The 24,545-nt window shown below is 44.2% G+C and overlaps 1 protein-coding gene across 1 annotated transcript; it reads left to right on the top strand.

Annotated features, from left to right (window-relative positions):
- The first annotated feature begins 1,316 nt into the window (after positions 1-1,316).
- On the top strand, positions 1,317-24,189 carry LRIG2 (leucine rich repeats and immunoglobulin like domains 2). The gene is made up of 18 exons (XM_084220476.1): positions 1,317-1,530; positions 6,573-6,644; positions 7,141-7,215; positions 7,707-7,841; positions 8,361-8,504; positions 8,635-8,778; positions 9,550-9,693; positions 9,927-10,070; positions 12,227-12,307; positions 13,129-13,200; positions 13,340-13,408; positions 14,878-15,041; positions 16,254-16,574; positions 17,634-17,915; positions 19,128-19,577; positions 20,052-20,201; positions 21,075-21,353; positions 22,243-24,189. Exons 3-18 carry the CDS (start codon positions 7,145-7,147, stop codon positions 22,467-22,469), a joined length of 2,877 nt encoding a protein of 958 aa, XP_084076602.1. The 5' UTR covers positions 1,317-1,530; positions 6,573-6,644; positions 7,141-7,144; the 3' UTR covers positions 22,470-24,189.
- The last annotated feature ends 356 nt before the right edge of the window (positions 24,190-24,545 follow it).

Here is a 24,545-nt window from a genome sequence, read left to right as displayed (position 1 = left end):
TTTAACTGTCCCCTGACAAAGCTGCGAACATTCTCTTGGGTCCGGTCATTGGTCACAGAGAGCAGAGATTGGAGCGGCACTTCTGCTGGCCGCGGGAGGAAGCTGCAGCAGATGCTGATGAGGTCTGACCTCAGAGCCTCTTCTCTGGGCTGAACAAACCAAGTGATCTCAGCAATTCCTCATCCAACGACCCTCTCACTCAGTATAACTCCCTAAGAGAAGGGTGTAGCCAGAGGTCAGGACAAGAGGAAGCTGTGCCAGGGGAGGTTTAGATGGGACATTAGGAAGAATTTCTTCGAAGAAAAGGTGATTAGACATTGTAACAGGATGCTCAAAGAGTCACCATCCATGGAGGTGTTTCAGGAACAACTGGATCTGTCACTTAGTGCCATGGTCTAGTTGACAAGGTGGTATTCAGTCACAAATTGGACTTGATGATCTTGGAGGTCTTTTCCAACCTAAATGATTCTGTGACCTTGGCGAACCTGGAGGCCATGGCCATGGCAGTGGGGTATGGGAGCAGTCTGAGACCCCCATTAGGATGTGAATGGCATGGAGGGGCTGCAGAGGGCACACAGTACTGGGCACACAGCCAGTGCTTTGCTCTGTGCCCAGGTGTTGTAGCCAGGCTGGGCACTGGTGATGCCCAGCGCTGGCGCTGCTGGTGTGATCCAGGCGAAGGCCTGCATGTCTGTTTGCCCTCGTGCTGGCTGTGGAAGCACAGATCCGGGCCATGGTGCCAGTGGAGCTGCACAGCCTCGGGTACACCTCAGCACAGGTGCGCTGCACCCACAGCCCGGGGAGAGCGTGACACCCTCGCGGCAGCACCTAGTTCGTGGGGGCACAGAACGGGTCCGTTTGGAAGGGCAGCGGTGGGCCATCGGACCCGTCCCTGCAGACCCCGACACCCCCGACAGGACGGGCTGCAGGAGCCACCGGAGGAAGCGGATCCCCGGAGCGCACCCGCCCCAGCCGACCGAGGCGTACCGGGCCCCTCCCGGCCCCGCCCCTGCGCCGCCGAGCCAAGGCCTGGTGGGAGGGGCTTCAGGTGGCACCGCCCACTCCGTGCCTGCAGGCCTCGGGCCCGTCCGGGCCGCCGGCCGTGTCGCTGCGCATGCGTACCCCCGCCCCGAGAGCCCTGTCTGGGGCGCTGGGCGGGGCTTGAGGTGGTGCCGCTCTCCCCTGGCCCCGCCCAGCCCGGGTGGGAAAATCGGCCGGAAGGTGGGGGGCGGGCTTTGTGCGCGTTGCGGTGGCTCCGGGCGGGGCGGCGCGGCCGGGCCGGGCCGGGCCGGGCCGGGGGATGCGGGGAGCGGGGCCGGCCGTTCGGGCCGCCCGCGGGCCGCCGCCGCGGGGCCGGCCGCTGTTCTTGCTGCTAGCGGCGGCAGCGCTGTGTGCGCGGGCGGCTGCCGCCGAGCCCTGCGCCGCGCCCTGCTCGTGCCGCCGCGGCCTGCTGGACTGCAGCCGGCAGCGCCTGCCCGGCGGGCCGGGCCCGCGGAGGATTCCGCCGCTGCCCGCCGGCACCACGGGGCTGTGAGTGAGCGCGGCGGGGCTGCGGGACCGGACGGGCGGTGGGCTGTGCACAGGTCTCGGCCTGGCGGGGGTGCGGGCCAGGGGCCCGGCGGCGGGGGCGGTGCGAGGTCCGGGCTGGAGGGCCGGCAGGGCTCGGGGCTCGGTGTCCTTACCTCGCTCTGTAACTCCTTACAGACGGATGCAGGTGGGTGGGGGTCGGGCTCTCTTCCCAGGTAACAAGCGATAAGACAAGAGGACCTAGGCTTCAGCTGTGCCAGGGGAGGTTCAGGTTCGACATCTGGAGGAATTTCTTCACAGAAAGGGTGATTAGGCATTGGAAGGGGTTGCCTAGGGAGGTGGTGGTGTTCAAGGAATGACTGGACCTGGCACACAGTGCCATGGTGTGATTGACAAGGTGGTGTTTGGTCATAGGTTGCACTCGGTGTTCTTGGAGGTGTTTTCCAACCTAATTGAGTCTGTGATTTTGTCCGTGGGATGTTCTTACAGAGTCTGGAGCGCTGCGGGCAGAGCGGCCCCGGCAGTGGTGCGCCAGGGTGGGTGGCAGCTCTGCAGGTGGGGGTCTCACCTGGGTGGGGCAGAGGGGCAGAATCGCCCCCTCCTTTGCTGCTCATGCTGGGGGATCAGCCCAGGGCTGCACGTTTCTGTTCAGCTTCTCATCCACCAACATCCACAAGTCCTCCCCAGAGCTGCTCTTAATCCATTCTGTGTCTGTCCTCTGTTGTGGCTTTCAGGATTTTGGCACATGAAGCATCGGTGATGTTTTTTCTTCACTAGTACTACTCTAGCAGTTCTGAATCTAAATGAGCTATAATGTGTACCAGCTGTTTTAAAATTAATCAAAGCCTAATTTTTCTCACATGATCAAGTCCCTGATGTGCTTTTCTCTATTAGTTCTGTGATACCATTTCAGCTGGCACTGAGGACTAAAAATTCTTCTTTTTCCTAATTCTCAAATTACTTGCAGGTGTTGCTTCCAGTGTGTGTGTGTGTGTGCGTGTGCAGTTTGCTTTTATTTTCACTTTTTGTTTTTAATAAAGCCAGCAGAACAGAACTTGGTTTTCATGATGGAAGTACTCAGGAAACTCACTTCATTTTTCCTCTGAAGTTATATATGTTTTGTGGCAAACCTGGTGGGTGATGAAAAGGCTTGTGAAGTTAGGGAGTTAGGAATTTTTTTTTTTGGTATGTCTGCCTCTTAAAACATTAGTTTCTTTAGAGCAAGGAATGACAGCCATGTGTGTAGGGGCAGAGAGAAGCACAATGCTGGTGGTCACTGCCTCTAGTCCCATAGTGGCATGTGTGTTTATATATCCTGGCAACCAGAGAGACGATGAATAGAAGTAGTTCAGGTGTCAGTTAATTAGTTCAGCAAGTTCTGTTCACTGTAGATTTTTTGGGTGAGCTCAACTGGCTGCCTGCATTCTGCATCAACACCTTTACAGTGCCACAGTGTGCTCAGCTTGGCTGAATTAGGATCATTCTTCATCATCCATAATCGGTTTGGTATGTGTGTTCTGTTTTATTTACTTAAGAGATGAGTACCACTTAAGCTCAAAATGAATGTTTAGATGATGTTGTATACAATACCAGATGAATCTCTAAAATACAAATTTTACATGTTTGCTCTGTATTCTGCACAGCTTGGGCCTCCCAGTTACAAAGGCTCCTTAAAGGATGGGTTCTTTGGTTTTGGTTTTTCCAGAACAAGGGAATGACATCTGGCTCTCCAGAATAGCAGGAATCTTAGCTGTGTGATTGAATGATCTCTAAACACAGAAAATCAGCCAATGTATTTCATTCTGTATTTTTAGATCAGTTGGTCTCTTTGAAGAAGAAAAGCGTTAGTAACAGAATGTAGATATAAATAATGTCAGAATCACTTTAAATATCAACTCTACCCAACTTCTTGAAAGAGGACTTATTGTAATGAAAACTTTGTTGTAGTTCAAGTCTGAGTAATTATAGAAAAACACTTGCCGTGTGCTTTCTGAATTGAAATCCTAATTTCTAACTCAGTAATTAGACAGTAGGCTTCTGCGGGGGGTAACTGGATATCAGCACATCCTCATCACCCTGGCCCCATGGCTGCTGGTGTTTAGGAGGAATTTGGAGGAATTCAGTGTCCTGAATAATTTTAGCTTTTGGTCAGTCCTGAAGTAGTCAGGTAGGTGGACTTAGAAGGTTGTTGTATGTTCCCTACCCAGCTAACGTATTCTATTATAGTCTTCCTGAAAGCCTTAGAAAAATCAAGTTTCAGTTTTCTATGTGTATTAATCTTGCTTCCAAGAACTATGTTAGCTCCCGCTAGCTGTGTCTGACACACAGGTTGGTCTGGCTCAGAACCTGTGGCCTGGTTTTGCTCATTAGTGGAGTATCTGCACACCTTGAGGGGTGCAGTGTTATCTTCCATGTCCATTGTCTCTTTCCTCTGTTGCACACTGGTTCTTTGGAAACAGCACGGCTTAGTACTTCCTGCTCTGCTTAAGCACTCTGCTCCAAGATTAGACTGCCAGTACTGGCTGGGTGCCTGCATGTTTGAAAAATTCAGGAAAGTCTACTGCTGGGATGTGGGATCATATTTCCCTCCACCTGTCTGTGCCAGGCTCCTGTGGGTGCCCTGGGGCTGGGGCTGAGCGGGGTTCAGGGGAATGTGGGCATCTGGAGAGAGTGTCTTGAGCATTCAGCCCCCTGAGGTGGGAAGCCTGCTGAGGAGCAGCTCATGCGTGGTTGTTTTTGTGCTTTCCCTAGTGTTTTGGGCTGGCTTGATTACCACATGTACTGAGGAAGCAGAGCTGCAGAACAGTTCTGCAACTGGCTGCAGTTCTCTCCAGGCTCTCTTGAGTCTTTTTTTTTAATTGTTTCCAAACCTACACTGCTCTATCTGTATAATTTGCATCTTGGTGTAATTAAAAGAATACATTAACAATTGCCTGACTTGCCATGATACCTAGGATTTTAATAATTCAGCAGAATTTTTACACTGAACCTGAGTGAAAGTTAGCAACTGTAACTATACTGTAGTCTGTCAATTGTCAGTCCATGTTGTCTTTTAGTAGGCTGTGGTCTTACAGATCAAAAATAATCTGCCAGAGCTCAAGGAGTGTTTGGGCAATGCTCTTAGGCACACGGTGGAATTTTGGAGTTGACCTGTTTTGGGCCAGGAACTGGACTTAATGATTTTTGTAGGATCAAGTTTGGCCCTTGGTGTATTTGGAGTCAAGCACAGGCCCAAAGCTATTGCAGGAACAGAGGACCGTGTGGATGCTGTGGCTTGTCCAAATCTGGTTGTCACTGGAAATATTTTCAATTATACTAATTTGCATTTTAATATTCATTTTAACAGATAAATACAGTTTTGGTTGCAAAGTGTGATTTTGTCTCCCATGTCAGCATAGCTGCTGCCTGTCTGATAATCTTAAAACTAACTGTAATAAAGACATAAAATGCTACTGCAGCAATGATGAAAGGATCAGTGATACAGGACCTTACCAGAGGAGCTCATAGGGAGGGGAACAGCTTTGCTGAAAATAGCTTGTTATAGCTCTCTCCTTGACATCAGAATTCGAAATGGGGGGGGAAGCATGATGCCTTGCTAGGCTAGAACATCTATCTGGTATAGAACATTCTGAGCTAGAAGAGACCCAAAAGAATCATTGAGTCCAACTCTTGGCCCTGCGTAGGACACCCCTAAATCCCACCCCATGCCCGAGAGCTTTGTTCAAATGCTCCTTGCGCTCTGGCAGCCTTGGTGTCCTGACCACTCCCCTGGGGAGTCTGTTCAGTGCCTGACCAGTCTCTGGGGGAAGAACCTTTTCCTGATATCCAACCTAACCCTCCTCTGACACAGCTCCAGCTGTTTCCTTGGGTCTTGTCACTGCTCAGAGAGCAGAGATCAGAGCTGCCCCTTGGGAGGAAGCTGCAGACCCTGGTGAGTTCTGACCTCAGTCTGTTCCTCTCCTGGCTAAACAAGCTGAGTGACCTCAGCTGCTCCTTGTATGGCCCCTTCAGACCCTTCACCATCTTCATAGCTCAGAGACATAAGCTGTGTCCAGTTATTTTTGCACTCACCAACAGATTTCTGACTGTGGTGAGGGCATCAGTCTTATTGTGCAAGCATAGTGGCAGTGTCAGGTCTGTTCAGACACAATGACTCAGGCTCTAGGCGTGATCTTTCGGAGATTCACCTCTGTGCTGGACTTGTACCAGCAAAAAAATGTCACATAGATGGGTTTGTTTCACCTTTTGGACTGACATCTGCCTGTCCTTTCTGGTGCGGCTGGGACCATGTTTCCATCGCAAACCTGATTTTCTTGGTCCATCATGACTAGAGGCAGCCTGTGCTCGGAAATGGATGCATCTGTTGCATTTATGCCCCAAGTCCAAGGCAAAAGTAAGATACTGTGTAAAGTTAGAGCAATGGGAATAGCACAAACACCAGTGTGAGCATTAAAGCTGGATTGAATGGCTTTTGCTCATTGAAAGAGTCCTACTCCTGCATTTGATTCTTATAAGTAAAACCAACTGGTGCTAAAGCATCTGTCTGTAAGATTCCCAGCCTCAGGGTTCTCTCCACTTCAGCTTGTTTGGGAGTTTCTTGTATATTCCTTTAAAATAAGCCTGCCTTGGCTAGTCAGCATCTTCAGAAAGCTGAGAAAATCGGGATCATGCTGCAGGAAGCAGTTGAATAACAGGCATTTTGTAAGAAATTACTCTCGTGTCCCTGCAAAGTTTTTCCTTCCTGTAGTGGACAAGTGTTGTTAATAAAGCTCTGGATTAAAGCCAAAATTCTCTGGTCAGGTACAATTTTTTTATCAAGAAGCTTTAACAAAAGTTTTTTGATTAAAACAGAGAAACGACTATTTAGACTTTTAATTGTGAGTGACCACTAAAACAAGCTCTTTTCTTTAGTGAAGGAGCAACTGTATAAAATACATAAATGCAGTTTCAAACTTGAGATTGCATAAAGTATACATGTTTTGTGATTGTTGAGCTTTTTTTATTATTATTCCAGGAACTAAATAACTTTTTTCTCTGTTCTCTAGGGATTTAAGTCATAATAATTTATTATCATCCAATTGGAGCATTGATTTGTCTGTCCCTACTCTCCAAGAAGTGTAAGTTGTTTTTTATGAGGATAAAGTCTAAAGATATCCTATGTAATTCTAATTGGAATGTTTTATTGCATGTCAAGATACCTGGTCTGTCTTAAAGAAATAGTCAGTGCAAGTTAATTAAAAATTGATGCTCCATGTCAGCAGCACATTTTATGTATAAAACTATTGTGTTGTGAGCAGAAACCTTTCCCATGAAAGATCAGAAGACCAGTATTTTTAAAGAGAAATGAGGAGTATTTGTTTTGGCTGTAGCTGATTTTAAGTAAAAGAGAAGTAATAGTATCCATGAAAATAAGAAAAGCTAGCATGTTTCACTGTTCAAATTGTTCAAATTATTAGTACTTAAGCTCTTGGGGAGTCTTTTTTGTCAACTACTAAGTATTGTTAATGCAGTAAAAATTTTAAATGCATTGATATGAATTATTTGTGCAGTATACAGAAGGATCTTTCTCCTCTTTAAAGTGTCAATAATTTTTTTTTTTGCCCTCTGTTTAAGGAAAATGAATTACAATGAGCTAAGTGAAATTCCGTATTTTGGAGAAACAACTTCCAATATAACCCTTCTCTCATTGTAAGTAATAGCTCATCTGCCTTTTTCTTGTTTAACAAATGGGAGAACCATGTTAGAATTCTGCTACCAAATTGTAGGAAAACATCTTTTTTCTTGAAATACTGCTCATGTGGAGAGCATCAGGGAATATGTAAACACTCTTTAAAGAAATACAAATCAGTTAGACAATCAAGTCACCCTAAATTACCAATAAAATGCAGTCAACCAAGGCAGGCAGCTTTGAAGGGGCGGGATTCAGTCCAGGAACTCCCCACAAGGACCAGTTCATCTACAGGCCTCAGAATTTGAATCTCTTTATATGTCATGGTGGCAAATAGCTCTTGGATTTGCGGTATTGCTTTAGGAATTAACACTTTTGTAAGCATGTCGTGCATGTCCCATTCATGAAGCTCACTAGTACTGTTGATATACAGAGTCCTGTTGCTGTTTCAGCTGTGCATCCAGAAGGATGAGATGTTGTGATAATCATATTTATTGCTGATCTTTTCCAGGGTGCACAATACCATTCCAGAAATAAATGCTGAGCAACTCCAGGTCTATCTTTCTTTGGAAAATCTAGATCTTAGTTCTAATCTTATATCAGAAATTAAAGCCTCTTCCTTTCCACGAATGCAACTGAAGTACCTGTAAGTATGAGTGATCTACTGTCTCTGGGCTTGCTGGCTGTACAATGATAGTGTTGGAGACCTCATTTATTCTTAAATTAGTGTCTTAAAGTTGACATCTTTACACAGCTTTGAACTGGCAGCAGTGCTTAATGGAGCTACAGATGTCCTTGAAACAAAATAGTTTTCATACCAATCTGTATTGTATTTTCCCAAATAATGCTGAAAACAGTACTTGCTGTTGTCAGAATGGAAGTACATAAGCCATCAGGGACAGGGAATGATTTCCTGTTTGAGTAGATCACTGTGGACATTGTGTTAACCACTTCTAACTGAAACATAGACATGCTGTAAAAATCAGCTCCTCACACCTATTCCTTTGGGAAAAAGGATTTAGCTTGGTGATTTAGATTCCTCATGTGACTTCACAAGGGTCTTGGGTTCTGTTAATCAGTGGTTGCTCTGAGGTGCTTGTGCCATTGTGTTCATCAAATTCTCTGTGTTCTGAAAGGCCTCCTTCCTTCTTCCTTTCTTCCTTAGGAATCTGAGTAACAACAGAATAACTACTCTAGAAGCAGGTTGCCTTGATAACTTATCTAGCTCACTAATGGTGATAAAACTGAACAGAAATAGGATTAGTGTGATTCCACCAAAGATCTTCAGATTGCCTCATGTGCAGTTTCTGTAAGTAACAGTCTTGAAAACATCCAAACAACATTTACAGTTGAGATGTTAATCTCAGCCTGTTCTTGACTTTCACACGGTGATGCTTGTTGCAAGGTGTCTTAATATTTGACTGTCATCTTTATGAAAGGGAACTGAAAAGGAACCGGATTAAAATAGTGGAAAGTCTTACATTCCAAGGATTGGAATCCTTAAAATCCTTGAAAATGCAGCGCAATGGGATTAGCAGACTAATGGATGGAGCATTCTTTGGCCTGGGTAATATAGAGGAATTGTGAGTATGCCTGGTTGTGGAATTTTTTAGCATAAAGAAAATGGCTCTGGGGAGTTGTGTCCTGTATGGTTTCCATTGCATCAAGGCTGTGCTGAGATTTTGAGGAAATCATAGGAAAAGAGTATTTTCCCATTATTTTTATGTCATGTCTGGTTACTTCAGAAGTGGTAAGATACACTTTCCCATTCCTGGAAGTGTTCAAGGCCAGGTAGAATAGGGCTGGATAGGTTGAATAGAGCAACCTGGTCTAGTGGAAGGTGTCCCTGCCCATGACAGGGAGTTGGAATTGCAAGATCTTCGAGGTCCCTTCCAACACAAACCAGTCTAGTGATTCCTTTGTATTGGTCTTCTTTCCAGCGTCTTCCTACATGCTGATCAAGAATGTTTGCCTCTGTAGTTGCTTTTGCTGGTTTGAATTTGCAGTCTCCATAACATGGGGTTGTTCTTTCCTCCATGGCTTTGATGGTGTGAACAAAAGGATGTATGATGCAGTGTTAGCAGAAGACTTCTTTTTAAAGAAGTTATTTTTGAGACTAGAGATTATAGTTTTGTTTCTGCCACTTGATCCCTGCAGCTGGTGTTTAGTTATTCAGTTCTTCATATACTTTAGTTAATTTTAAAAAATTCAACAGGATTGAAAGAATCGTGCATTTTGTGTTGTCTAAGGCTTAAAGTTAGTAAGTAATTTTGAGATCCACAAGGTGAAATTTTGTAAGTTGATGTTTCATTGATTATCTATTTGGCAAATGTTTTTTCTGTCTAATTCATTAGAGAACTGGAGCATAATAACTTAACAGAAGTAAACAAGGGCTGGCTGTATGGGCTGCGGACATTGCAACAACTCTATGTTAGCCAGAATGCCATCACCAGGATAAGCCCAGATGCATGGGAATTCTGCCAAAGACTTGCTGAGCTGTAAGTTCTGGGCTACTGTTCATTGGGGATTTTTGAAATGTTGCAATTATTAATTGGCAAGAATGAATTACCGAAGGAAGTACTCAATTTCCTTGCTAGGCCCATGGTAATGATGTAGTTTAATTATAAGTATTCTGTTAGAGAAATTAGAACACAATAGTTAATCAAGTCAGGTAGTATCTTAAAAATTAATCTCCCTGCATGCCTTTAAAGTGTGTGTTGAATGTTTTCAGAGACTTGTCATACAATCAGCTCACTCGCCTTAAGGAATCTGCCTTTGTGGGACTTGGTTTGTTGGAGAAGCTAAACCTGGGTGACAATCGCATTAATCACATTGCTGATGGTGTCTTTAGAGGTCTGACAAATCTTCAAACCTTGTAAGTACAGAAGACTTCAAACAGAAGTTTCAGTTTAATGCAGTTTTACTTTAAGTGGAGCTTTTGGAAGTAGAGACAATGGATATTGAACTGTGTGAGCCTGAGATCATTGTTGGTGCTGTCCTGCCTGCAGGTGTGGTAGGGCTGATAATCTTTTGGCATGCCAAGATGACAGAATTCCAGCCCAGGTAAAACAAGCCTACCACTCAATTGTGGAGGTAGTAAGAAACAATGACTTGGTGACCTTGAGTGCTCAGATGTGTGTCCTGCGGCTTCTGAGAGGTGTGGATACCTTGTGTGTCCAGTTGTGGAACAAATAGCCTGGAGCTCTTTTTTCTAGGGAGGTTCTTTAGGTTTGGAACCAAGAAACCAAGGACTGAACCCTTCTGTGCTGTAGAAGGTGTGGTTTAGCCTATCTTGCTCGTGTGCTGACCTCACAAACATAACAGGGGCTATAGAATTGCTTCTTGCTGTTGAAGGCACAGCTTTGCTCTTGCCAGGACCTTTTCTGGCAGATCTTGGATATTTCTGAAGAGACCCAGTCCTGTCCCAAGTAGATCTGAACAGTTGTAATTGTCCTAAACAACAGTACTCGAGAAAGGAGTGAAAATTTATAACCCCTCTGCCACTTCATTAAATGAATGCTTAAATAAGCAAATTCACCAGAGAGATTCATGTAAGCAGTCATACTCTGTTAACCTTAATACAACCTTTTAATGAAATAATTAAACCTAATTTCTTAGATTTAGAATAACATGAAAAAGAACAGGAGCAGATTAATTAGTAGGTTGTCCTGGGCTCTCAGGGATGTCAACAGTGAGGGCCTGGCCCTTTGCTTTGGGACTGGAATGTGCAGGATGGAGAGCAGTGGTGATTAACAAGGCTCCAAGCATTAGTGCCCAGCCAGGCATGAGGAGCCAACTCCTCTCTTACACAATGAGGGGTTTTCTTTTGGGCTGCTCACTCATTTTGCTGAGTGGTCTGAGTAGTGGAGTGTAAAAATACCTCAAAAAACAAGAGATACTGTGTGGTTTCAGTTCCATTGTTGGTTGTGTGCTGGTTGTTTGGTGCTACAGCTGGTGTATGTATTTCTGTGTGTGGTTTTAACAGGGCTTCTATATTTCAAAGTAAGAAAAATAAGAAAATTGTGTGTTACCACTGATGGTATCCTGGAGGTTGATCCCAGTCTCTTCCACAATGGCCTTCTACACAGTTTACAGTCTCACATAATGGAAAAATAGATGCTTCATTTTCCCCTCATTAGCACAGGGAAAGAGGTGTTTATATGAGTGGTATATACAGTAGCCTGTGTATGCAGCTAGTTTTGTGTCAGTTGACTTGTTTGGAAGCTTCATCTAGCTGTTGATAGAATATCAGGTAAAACACAGGGCAGACTATTTTTTATTAGCATGATTTCCTTTAAATACACACCTCTCTATGCATGGTGGTATCAAAACAGATGTTTTTGGCTCAGTCCATGCCATTCAGGCTAAAAATGCAAGTGGATTTATTTCATCTTCTTTCTGAAGAACATTTAATCCTCTCTAAACTGTATTGGCGTATTGGTTTTGCTGTTCAGACCTTTCTTCTCCATGAGGGGCTGAAGTGCTATGCTGAGGTCAGTCAGAAATACCATTAGCTGATAACAAGATTTGTGAGCAGAATATCAACTTCATCTTGAAAAGCCACTAAGGTGTGCCTGGCAGGCCTACGCTGTAGCCTGGGTGTAATTCCTTATTATGCTAATGCTGTTATTAGCCTGTTACTTGTGAAGATACTTGCTGCTGGTGTATTGGTTAATTCCCTTACATGAACCAAATTGCTTCAGGAGTTGCTTCTCCCAGCTCCTGGCATATAGTCCACATGCCAAAAGTCCAAAAGTGCTGGTCAGACTGGGGCATGTCCTTAAATGCCACATCAAGAAGTTGTGCTGCAGATTTTGTTTGTGGTGCTTACTGCAGCACTTGTTATGAAGTTTTCCCTTTTGCTCCTCTGCGGTGAGAAATTAATCTCCTGACAAGTTTAGTTTTGTAAAACATTTGAGACCTTCCCAGTGTGCCAGAGCCCCATACCTGGCCTGTCTTCCCCAGCTCACCAGCAGCCCTGGTCACAATGATGTTCCAAGTCTTCTTTCTGAGAAATGTCTTCTCCTGCAGGGACTTGCGGAACAATGAGATCTCCTGGGCCATAGAAGATGCAAATGAAGCTTTTGTGGGACTCAGCAGGCTGGATAAACTGTATGTATTACAAATTAGGGGAACAACGGCACTTCCCAGGCATGCAGAGAGGGAGAGGGCAAAATATTGAGAAATTTTCAGTCAATGACATGAGGCAGAAAGCCTTTCTCACAGGGTTTCCACTTGTGTGTAAGATGTAGTCTTGGGTTTCTTGTTCAGGAGCATTGGATCCATGTTGCACTGCATTTCCTTACAGCACCAGTTTGATGAGATTAAGCATAAGTATTTGACTGCATTTATTATTGAACACCTCGCTCCCTCTGTGTGGTGATTGTAATTTCTTGTGCTTCTTTGGTTTGGGTAAAAGTTACTACTTATCAAAAAAACAACCCCAGAATACAAAGTATTTTTGAGCAAATTTGAAACACTATTGCATTTTAAACTGCTTGATACTTAGACTGTACACTTTACATCCAGTGCCACGTGTTTTGTAGGAAGTTCCATCCTGTGTAGTTACAAACGTTGTTTGTAACAAAAAGCTTGATGTAAGGGTGCAGTCCGGGAAGTTGTGTGATGGTTGCAGATTGGTATTAGGAAGTTATTGCTTTATTCCCAAGTTTGATTTATTGCTGTTTCATCCTTCTGACTTAAATTATCTTCTGACACATTTCTAACCCAAATCTCTAAGTTGAAAATAGGAAAGAAGCGCTGTTCTCAGGAAAATTAGTTGAGCCTTTAAACTAAAAAGAATAGTATTTCATCCTGTATCTCAGCTAGAATTAGAAAAAAAATGTAGTTAAGCATCATAGGGTATTTCTTTTGGGTCTTGTTTGTGAACTCATATTGACATTCAGACTGGTTTCTGGGCCTTTTTTTTTCAGAATCTTGCAAGGAAACCAAATTAAGTCAATTACCAAAAAAGCATTCTCTGGTCTTGAAGGACTTGAACATCTGTAAGTATTTTAATTTGTAGAACTCCTAATTATTTGTCAACTTCAGTCTTGTGTTCTCTGTGAGATTTTCAAGTATTTAACTGAAGGCAGCGTATGAAATCACACTGACTCCTCATTGTGCTCTTTGCTTAACTTACAGAGATTTAAGCAACAATGCAATAATGTCCATCCAAGAAAATGCCTTTGCCCAGGCTCAGCTGAAGGAGCTGTAAGTTAATAACAATTATTTAGAGATTCTTTACAAGCCCTACCTTGGAAAGAATTCTTCAGCCATTGTAGGGTTGTTTGAAGTTGTCTGAAGTGTGCCTGCTTTCATCATGAAATATTTGCAGCAATGCTGGTAAAGTATCAAAAAGCTGGTAACAGAATATTTAGATTTAAAGTTCGATAAAGTCTTCAACTGCATTTCCTTATTTGCAGTTAGGAGGAGTTAACTTTTTCTTGCAGTACTGAACCATTAAGCTTTTCCTATCCTATGATTTCGCAGCAGGCTCAGCGCTGCATGTAGGCAGTGAACAAAACAAATAATTCATCAGGAATCTCTCAGGGGGATTAGGAAATCCTGTATTCTTCCTATTTTTGGGGGCTAGGGAAAAGGCTTTAAAATTCACATCTAGACAAGATTTTCTATGTGCTCAGCAGATGTTTAAGCTGATAGGGTCTCTTGTGGTCTTCAGACATCTGAAGTAGTATAATGTGAAATGACCTTCACACCCAAGACTAATACTACTGTAATGCAGTACTTTCTGTGAGATAAAGTCTTTGACTGTTGTAATCTGGTCTAAACCTGTTACTCCATTAGTTAACCTTGACCAGATGGACTTAGTCTGCAAGATCTGCCACTTTGAGGAGACAATTTCAGGTGTTAAAGTTGCCTTCTCTGATGTATTTTAAAAATGAGTCATTGATATGTGCAGGCAAAGAGTAGGATGGAATCCTGGCTTGTTTGGTGCCTCTTTTCTCCCATGACTGACTGCATCTTAGGACAGATCACTTCTTGTTAGATGCTAGACTGTCTCAAGTCAGTCAAACTCGTATTTCAAGTATGGCAAACAAAACTCAGCCCCCGATGTCTTGAAGTCAGTTCAGAGGTGGCATCTGGCACTCCAGTGAATGAGTAATAACACTTAGGAAACTTTGAAAGCAGACGGTAGGAAAGAGACCCATCATTGTTTTCTGTTGGTAGGTTTTCTGTGTAGCAGAGAAAAGGAGTGGTAGTTGATATCTGTATGAAATATTTAAGGCCAAAAATGATTTGTTTATCAGCTGGCACTAAAATAAGAATTGAGGCTTTTGCTCATTTCATAATGGCAGTTGTGTTTAGTTTGAAATATGGAGCAATGTGCTGCAATGTTATGTTCTTGTAATTGCTTTAAAGAGGAATGAGAAAATTGTAAAGACAGGCTTAGTGGTTTTGGGATTGCTTTTTTGAAGTTGAAACTCGGAGTTTATAGTCTCCTGGATTAAAATGAAATGTTAGGTTTTAATGCTGACATAGAGGGACTGATTCTAGCATAAATACCCAAGATTTTATAATAAATGCGCATAGATATTAAATAATACTGTAAATCTGATATGTCTGTATGTGTATGCTTTAAGTTGCTTTGCTGTGTGAAATCATGTGTATGCATGTGAAATAAACTTCACTCACCCTTTTGTTTTGCCCTGTTTCTGCAGAGTGTTGAACACAAGCAGTTTGCTTTGTGACTGCCAGTTGAAATGGCTGCCCCAGTGGCTCAGAGAGAGCCATTTGCTGCAGGCTGTCAGTGTCAGCTGTGCTCACCCTGAGTGGTTGGCAGGACAAGGCCTTCTCAGTGTGGACCCTGATGACTTTGTTTGTGGTTTGTATTTTTAGTGACTTTTGATACAAAAGCACAGTAACACAAGTCTTGTAGCTGAAATCAAGCTGTAGTTCTGAGGGGGTCATGGCCGTGGTGCCCATGTACATCCCTGAGTCTGCTGTGAGTCTGGGGTTTAATTCTGCATCTCTTTGCTCTGTTTTGTGGTGTTTGAGCACTGAAGTTAACCCAAAGGAGTAGTGCTGTTGGGCATTGTTTTTTATTATTCAGCTTACTAGTAAGAATGGATTATGCTTTCATTCTCCCTGCTTATGACTACCTTTAGCTTTGTGAGGTCTGTTTGACACTTTCTTCCTGCTTCTTGCCCATACCAGCAGAATATTGCAGAATCATAAATAGTTTGGGTTAGAAGGGGACCTTAAAGGGACCTAAACCTTCATCCAGTTCCTACCCCTGCCATAGACAGGGACACCTTCCATGAGAACAGGTTGCTCCAAGCCCTGCTCATTCTGGCCATGAACTTTTCCAGGAATGGGACAGCCACAGCTCTGGGCAAAAATTAGAGTAGTTCAGGCTCTGGCACATTCTCTGGTGCTCCATAACTTTGATGTGTATGGTGGTCTCAAACTCTTTGCCCAGAGTCTCCGTGAAGCCTGTGGCAGGCCTGATGTATCCTTTTCCTGGTGAGCAAATTTATAACAGTTATTTGTGTATGTGCAATTCTTTCATTGCTTTGGTGGCAAAGGCTACAATAGTAATCCTGTAGGTGGACGCACCCTCTTCTCCACTCCACTACAGAGCTCTGCATGTGTCTGTGGGAGTGTCTTTGGTGAATTGATGGATATGGAAATCAGTTTCATTGAGTGGGATGAGTTAGTGAAGTTCCAGCTCTTGTTATGCTTTGTGCTTGTAGAACTTCAAGGCTCTTCAGGGTATTTAAACTATCTGAAAGTAAGTCTCAGTCCTTCATAAAATGGTCTGGCTTTTCAGCTGAGCAGGATTTTTGAGTGTGATCTAAATATAGCAAGTTTCCAAAGTTGGACAAAAGGCAGAGCTGCTCAGCACCGCACTTCTACGCTGATTGTTTTCAATGCTGATTCTTCTGCCTCCTTCACAGCTTGACTTCCAGATCAAAATAGCTGAATTTGTGTCCCTCAAGCAGGACATCTGTGCCCAAAGTTTTGGTTTTGTTTACGTTGTCTTTTGAGTGAGTTTTCTTGCAATAGTAGCTGATCTTTGTGCTTTTCTTTTTAGATAATTTCCCTAAACCACAGATCAGAGTCCACCCCGAGACCACGGTGGCCCTGCGAGGCACAAATGTGACCCTGATGTGCACTGCTGTGAGCAGCAGTGACTCACCCATGGCCACGGCCTGGCGCAAAGACAGCGAGGTCCTCTATGATGCTGACATTGAGAACTTTGCCAGGTACCAGCAGCAAAGTGGGGAGGTGCTGGAATACACCACTGTCCTGCACCTCTTCAATGTGAATTTCACTGATGAAGGGAAATACCAGTGCATTGTCACCAATCACTTTGGCTCCAATTATTCCAACAAAGCCAAGCTGACTGTCAATGGTAAGTGGTAATGATAAAAAAAAAGGAGAAATGCTCTGAACCTAAAACTCCATTTAAGTACCTACAAGTCTGTTTTTCACTAAAGGTGGCCCAAAATACTCTTGCAAATATCAGTGGGATTTAGATGTATCACACATAATTTTATAAAGCTGGAAAGAAGTGATTTTTTTTTTTTTTTTGGTGGATGAAAAGCCTCTGTTCACTTTTTTGAAAGTGGCATTTATCTCCCGTGCTTTATTAGAACACAATTAGTTGTTCATCCCATTAATTGGAGGTGGAATTCTTTAAACTAAAAGCTCCCTCTACTGTCTCCTCAGAACTCCGCACCTTTCCCACATGTTTGTAAAACTGGGGAAGACTCATCAGAAAATAAGTGGTAAAAACTCTGAAAAGTCAAAAGTGAAGTCTTTTTTTTTAGCCATCATGATTCTGCTTTATTTTGAGGGAAGGGGAGGTAAGAAGACAATGTTCACATCAGTCAGCAGGCCACTGGTCCCCACAGTACCTCAGAGCTGAGGTGGTGAGATGGAAGTGTACCTTCCCTGTTAGCAGAGAAGAAAAATGTGGCAAAGACTTTTCACTTTATTCTTCCCATAAGAAATCATCTTCTTCACACATCTTAGAGGACCTTAATGGCTTTAAACTGAAATAGAGTATGTTTGCATTGGGTATTAGAAGAAATTTCTCCCTGTGGGGTTGGCGCAGGTTGCCCAGAGCAGCTGTGGCTGCCCCATCCCTCTGAGTGTTCAAGGCCAGGCTGGACAGGGCTTGGAGCAATCTGGGAAAGTGGAAGGTGTCCTTGGGCACGTATTGTCTTAAGGGTCTCTTCCAACCCAAAGCATTCTGTGATTCTGTGAACACTGTAGATACTGTATTTAAATTTTGGGAGAAAGGCTCTTAGAAATAACCATTGAAAGTTTGTGCAGTTCTTCAGAAGAATCTGTTGCTCTCTATTATGGAGTGTTTCAGATACGTTTTCAAATTTCCTCTCTGTTGTGGAGCTTTTGCTGCACTTTACCTGATGATAAAAATGCTGAATTGATGTCCCCTTTGTTCCAGAGCTCCCTTCTTTCCTGAAAACTCCCATGGATCTCACTATCCGCACCGGGGCCATGGCCCGGCTGGAGTGTGCTGCCGAGGGCCACCCCCCTCCACAGATCTCCTGGCAGAAAGATGGTGGCACAGACTTCCCTGCTGCAAGAGAGAGGAGGATGCACGTAATGCCTGAGGACGATGTGTTCTTCATTGCAAATGTGAAGATGGAAGACATGGGGATCTACAGCTGCATGGCCCAGAACATCGCAGGGGGACTCTCTGCCAATGCTACCCTGACTGTGCTGGGTAAGTATGACCGGCCTGTGCTGGCAGATGGATCCCTGCACATCTGCAGTGGAAGTGTAGCTTAGCTATAAGTAGCAAGTTGAAATGGTGGAGAATGAAGTTGAAATACAAAGAGCAGCACTTGGTGTGATGTTTACACAGTGAAGCTTTAGAACATGAGCTGCCTGGTGGAGTTGGAGTTAGGGTGATCTTTGCAGGGAGCTGAGGGGCATATGTTAGTCCAGCAGTGTAGATCAGGTAGGTAATTGTGTTGCTTTATAGCAAATTTTGTCGCAGGTAACAAACTTGCCACAAAGAAGACCAGTGGGATCTTGGGATGCATGAGAAGGAGCATTGCCAATAGGTCAGGGAGGTGATCCTGCCCCTCTGCTCAGCCCTAGTGAGGGACATCTGGAGGGCTATGTCCAGTTCTGAGCTCCTCAGGACAAGAGGGATGCAGAGTCCCTGGAGCAAGTCCAGAGATAATGAAGGGACTGGAGCATACTCTTACAAGGAAATGGTGAATGGTTGGACTTGATAATCTTAGAGGCCTTTTCCAACCTAAATGATGTCATGATTCTGTGAAAGGCTTATGGAACTGGGCTTGTTCAACCTTGAGAAAAGATGGCTGACAAGAGGAGCCCTTTCGTCGTGTGTCCATGTCTGCAGGGTGGGGTCAGAGGCTGTGCTTGGTGCTGCTCAGCAATGGGACAAGAGGCTATGGGCAGAAACTGATGCACAGCAAGCTCTGCATGAAAGTGAGGAAGAACTTTACTGTGCAGGAACAGGCTGCCCAGCATGGGGTCTCCCTCACTGGAGGTGTTCCTGGGTGCAATCCTGTTCTGTGTACTCTGGCATAACCCTGCTTGAGCAGGGAAGTAGGACCAGATGACCCACTATGGTCCCTTCCAAGCTGACCCATCCTGTGAACTATGCTGAGTAATAATGGAAGGTTAGTTCCTTCCAGAGTGCAGCTTTTTTTGAAGACACTGACTCTTAACATTATGGCCAAATTTAGAATTGGACTGGCATGGCTTTCCCAAAGCAGCTGCCCCATCCCTGGAAGTGCTTGAGATGCCTGGATGGGGCTTGGAGCAACTTGGTCGCGTGGAAGGTGTCTCTGTCTATGGCAGGGGATGGGGCAGGATGATCTTTGAGGTCCCTTCCAACCCAAACCATTATAGGATTCCATCATTCTTTAAAGTTATCTTACAATTTCGCTTTTTGTCCCAGAAACTCCTTCCTTCATGAGGCCTCTGGAGGACAGGACAGTGACCCGAGGTGAAACTGCTGTCCTGCAGTGCATAGCTGGTGGCAGTCCTGCCCCTCGCCTCAACTGGACCAAGGATGATGGTCCCTTGACAGTCACCGAGCGGCATTTCTTCGCTGCAGCAAATCAGCTCCTCATCATAGTGGATGCAGGACTGGAGGATGCTGGGAAGTACACGTGCATCATGTCCAACACACTAGGCACTGAGCGTGGCCACATTTACCTAAATGTCCTGGCTTCCCCCAACTGTGATTCTTCCCAGAATGCCATTGTCCATGAAGAGGATGGCTGGACAACAGTAGGGATCGTGATCATCGTTGTTGTGTGTTGTGTGGTGGGAACGTCCTTGGTGTGGGTTATTGTCATCTACCACATGAGGAGAAAGAATGAAGACTACAGCATCACTAACACAGGTTAAGTGTCAAATCAACAGTCTCTGGTCCTGTTTTTAGTCCAAAACACTTGAAATTTCTGCATTTATTACAAATGGATAAGATTAAAGAACTGAAGATTTCCTTCCAAAATCCCTTCAGGGTTTTGCTCAAATTCCTCCATTTTAGAAGTTCTTTTAAATACCAGACGTGTGCTAATTCCATTCCTTATAAACTAGGTTTGCCCTGCATTGAGGGAAAACAGTAAAGTTTGGAAGTAGATATTTGAATAAATTTAGAAATGTTTTCAGAGCCTGGAATAATAGGTGTAAAGTTTCTTTCTGGCCCTGTCAGCTTTGAACTGGCTGTCTGGATTTGTAATTACTGAGGTAGAAAAAAGGATACCTTCATGCAAGTTGAAATTCAGGGTGTTCTTTTTAATGTGGGGAATAGTGCTGGTAATACCTTGCAATCTTTGCACTGTTTAATGTTGCCAATGTTAATTCTGCCTTGCAGAAGAGATGAACCTACCTGCTGACATTCCCAGCTACCTGTCCTCCCAAGGAACACTGTCTGAGCCTCAGGAAGGTTACAGTAATTTGGAGGCAGGGAGCCATCAGCAGCTGATGCCTCCAGCTGGCAGCTACATGCACAAAGGCACAGATGGTAAGCAGAGGCCTCAGGTGTGTTGCCAATGTCTCATCAGGATGCCAATGCACAGTGTCATCCTCACAGCCTTAAGTGTCAAGATAGATCTTTATCCTGTTTCTTTCCTTTGGCATCTCAAGAGCCCAGGCAGAAGAGGTGGAAATAGATTTTGCCTGGAAGATGACTATCTGTGACTCCTGTCCTTGGTATAAGGTTGGCTGGTTGGTTTGTTACAGTTATAACTAAAGGGTCTGCACTGTTTCCCTACCTTGTTTGGACAATTTTCTGGATGTTCATGTCATTGAGAAATTTCAGAGATTTTTGAGCTTTCTTTATCATCAAAATGCTGAGGACTCTTCACTTGTTATATAGGCTGGCTTGAAAATTGATCCTCAGTGTAAATTTTTCACCCCTGTCCATGGTCCCTCCAGCCCAGTCCCCCTGCACTGTAGTGTGTATCAGGAAGGAGTTGAGAACAGCTCATCTAAGTGACTGGTTTATCATCAGCTCTGTGTGTGGGCATGCAGGGGCAAGTCAGGTCCAAGATGGATGTGGGCAGGTATCCCAGTTTAATCCCTAGGCTGTTTCACTCTGGTGCTTAAGCTGGCTGCACCTGCATTGAACTTTTTTGCCCATGAAATAGGGGAACATGTCTGTGGTTCCCCCAGTCAGCTTCAGAAGGGGACTGCTGGGGAGAATTTGGATGGGGGGAACCTTGGGGGGTTTCTCATGTGACCTCTCAAGCCAAGTACTCTTTTACTCCCTTAACTGTAAAAAGACACTTCAATCTGTGCTGCTGTAATAAATGATCATACCAGGACGTATAGCCTATGGAAATCTGGCATCCTCAGCCTTTTTGAGAGTATTCTATTTTTCCATTGTGTTCATCAGGTGGTGCAGCACCATTAGTGATCTGCTCAGATTGTTATGACAATGCCAACATCTACTCCCGGACCCGAGAGTACTGTCCCTATGCCTTCATCGCTGAGGAGGACCCACTGGATCAAACCCTCCCGAATCTCTTGGTGCAGATGCCCAAGGAAACGTACACAGCACACACCCAGAATGAAACCAGTGCTCTGGGTGATCTCTTAGCAGACAGAGATGTGCCTGTCTTCCTTACCAACCATGACAAAAAAAGTGATAAAATCTCTTCCCAGCAGATCATTGGTGAGTGTCCACTTTTCCTTCTGTTGCTTTGTATTCCCTGATAATTTTGGCTTTTGTTATGCTGCCCTTCATTATTGACACACAGCTTCAAGTGCCAGTAGTTTGTGAAATAACTCACATTTATTAAGCACTTGTTCTCCAAATGCCCATGTTGCATCAGCAAGCAACAGCTTGCATCCAGTACCTGAGATTGAAGAGGGTGATGTTAAAAAGATAGAATTTCTTAATTTGCAGGTTTAAGTTTGTGGAATGTGAGCCTTTGCTTATACTTCAAGGACATGTATTAACCAAAAGTTGGAGCTTCACTACAGCCTTTCTGTTTGAGCTGGCCATAAGTTCAAAGAACTCCCTAAATTGGTTATTTTTCTGTTGACTATCTTCCAGATCACCTTTTAAAAAATTCACCCTGAAGCTCTGTGTGTTCCGGGTTACTGTAAGAGATTGCTGGAAAAGGAGAGCATCTAGTAAAATATATCCTCAAAACCAGAGAAAATCATCTCAAAAGCATTGTAATTGCTGAGTCACAGAGCTCAAATCTTCTTAAAATCTGAGTGTGATTGATCTCTGCTCTTTGTGAGCAGTGACAGCACCTGAGGGAACAGCTGGAGCTGTGTCAGGGGTGGTTTGGATTAGGTGTCAGGAAAAGGTCCTTCCTCTAAAGGGTGGTCAGGCACTGCCCAGGCTCCTCAGGGAATGGTCATGGCCCCAAGGCTGCCAGAGCTCAAAGAGTGTTTGGACAACGCTCTTCAGGCACAGGATGGAATTTGTTGGGGTGTCTGTACAGGGCCAGGAGTTGGACTCGATGATCCTTGAGGGTCCCTTCCAACTTAGGATATTCTTTGATTCTATGAACTTGCCTTCTGTTCATCTTCTAATTTTTCTCCCTCAGAGCCCTTCCAGGTTCCTCTATGGGGAGGCAGCAAAGACCTGGCTTGCTCTCGCCCGCAATTCCTGCACCATCCATTGGCCCACGAGGCCCCGCAGCCGCTCTGCAGCAATGGTGCTGCCAACAGTGGCCGGGACCAGGCATCACCCAGGCCCTGCCACAGGCTGCGGGAGGAGAGTTTTGATTTTAACAGGACACGGAACATTCATGACCAAAGTGAAACCACATAAAACACTCGCAAAGCCTTGAAAGCAAATCCACACTGACTGGCTGTATTTACTACCTCAGTACTAACCCCAAGGCCAAAGATGCTTGTGTATGTGCCTGCAAGTACTAGAGAGTCAGACTCTCTTGGAGGAGATGGCACGTGCCCTTTTTTCTGCAATTTTTCCATTGGAAATGGGAATGTGCGCCAGAGAACACATGGAAAATTAGTGCTATCTACAAAAATAGCATTAAAACATGGATTGTGTGATGCTGGAAGCAGTCTTTGTGGTGGTACGTGTTTTGGAAAGCTCTCAAGAACGTGTGTAGCTATTTCACAGTGTTTTGTCTGCTTGGAAACAAACCATCAGGGCCTCCTCATGGAATTCCCGCGGAACTGTAAGTGTAAAACTCTTGGCCAGCTTTTCCTTCCTTAGACTGCTGGCAGGTGTCTGTTGCCAGTCTAAATTTGGGGCTTGTTTTCTTCTATGAATAATGGACTCTAGTTGTAAATAAACTCGCATTTATAAATATTTTGTATACACTAAGCATATAGATGTGTTGACTGTAATGTAAATTATTTTTTATTATGCCAAAGTATGCATCATACTGTTAGTCTTGACAGCTGCATATCAAGCCATATGGGGAGCTTGGGGGGACTGAAAGCTTGTTTGTGGGGGAATAGAGCTGTCTTTGTTTTGAAAAGCGCATTTACTTATAGATATGTGGTAGAACTGTGATATTGATGAATTTCATTGTTGCCTACAACTGTGTGCCTGGCTGCAAGCTGATCCATTTCATGATAGTAGCAGAATTTCAAGGTTTATCTAAGCTTTTATCTATTAAAAACCCCTTTGTATTTTATCTGCTGAGGGGGTCTCATATGTTTTCTAGCTGGCAGTTAACTGAACTTTTAAAAAGAATGTGGTGATGAAAAGTATGAGGTAAATTGAGAGAGCACTTGATGAATACTTATTTCTTCTGCAGAGCCAAAGGCATATGTAGTTTAAAACACTGGTCCTTTTCTGTTGTAAAATATCAGGCTACATTGTTGAACTAATAGTTCCCTTAAATCTTGGTGTGGTCAAAATGTTTAAATATTTGACAGGTGAGTAATGATACAATGCAGGGAACCCCTCACTACTGAAAGGTTTTGTGACACAGAGGAAGCTCAGACTCCTTAGTTTCAGTGAGATGTGCCTGAGAAAATGAGGAAGACAAATGACATTATAAAGGCTTTCTGGGAAGTTGTTCTTTTTGGGGGAAAATGCCCCTTTTTGTAGAAGGTGTTAAAAGACTTCTCAGGGATGGTTTTTGGCCCAGCTCAGTTGTAGGTATGTGAGAATTCCTGGACTGAAAGGTTTGCGACTCAATTGTCAGGTCTAGTTGTGCAGAATCACAGTGGAATTTAGAGACTGTGGTGAAGTATTTGAGTAAATGAGTGGGGAAACACTGGGACTAATGATGCTTTTCCCATGGCTCTTTGGACAGGAATAACAGTCCAATCATTGCAAATGAGTAAATATTTTTAAGGCGTCTTCGCATGCTCTCAAAGCCAGCATGGCTGCTTTGGTAGGCAGCAGCTTTAGTGGGAAGGGGATGCAATTGTGCTTGACCTTTCATGAAAATAGAGAGAAACAGGTGTGTGAATTTTGAGATTCTGACAGGTGAAATCTTTATTTTAAAAAAAAAAGAAAAATTATCAGTTAATTTCTTTCTAGTTTTATTTCCTCCAGACTTTTCCTTCCCAGACAGCATTTAAGGCACAGCACTTATTCTGAATCCAAAGTGCTCCCTGCTGCAGGGACCCAGCACTGTCAGTTTAAATCCAGATGGAAAAGGTCATGCCATGAAACTACAGCAGCAGCAAAGCCTTATCATTTTGGGCTACTCTCTCAGCCAGTAGTCACTCAGGCTACTGGGACACGCTGCTGCTGGCATCTGTGATTCCCAGCAGTGGGAAAGCCACATCCCTGCTGCTGCTCTCTCACTGCCGTTTGACAAATGCTTGTTCCTCTTTCTTTCATTCCTCTCTCCCTTTGTAGGAGCTGAGCTCGCACAGATCTGTCACAGTGCATCTGGCATCGTCCAGACCCTTGAGA

Source organism: Fringilla coelebs (genome assembly GCF_963513975.1).
Source record: "Fringilla coelebs genome assembly, chromosome: 23".
Classification (NCBI taxonomy): Eukaryota; Metazoa; Chordata; class Aves; order Passeriformes; family Fringillidae; genus Fringilla; species Fringilla coelebs.
The sequence above is the reverse complement of the archived record's forward strand: the minus strand, read 5'-3'. Positions and strand labels throughout refer to the sequence as shown.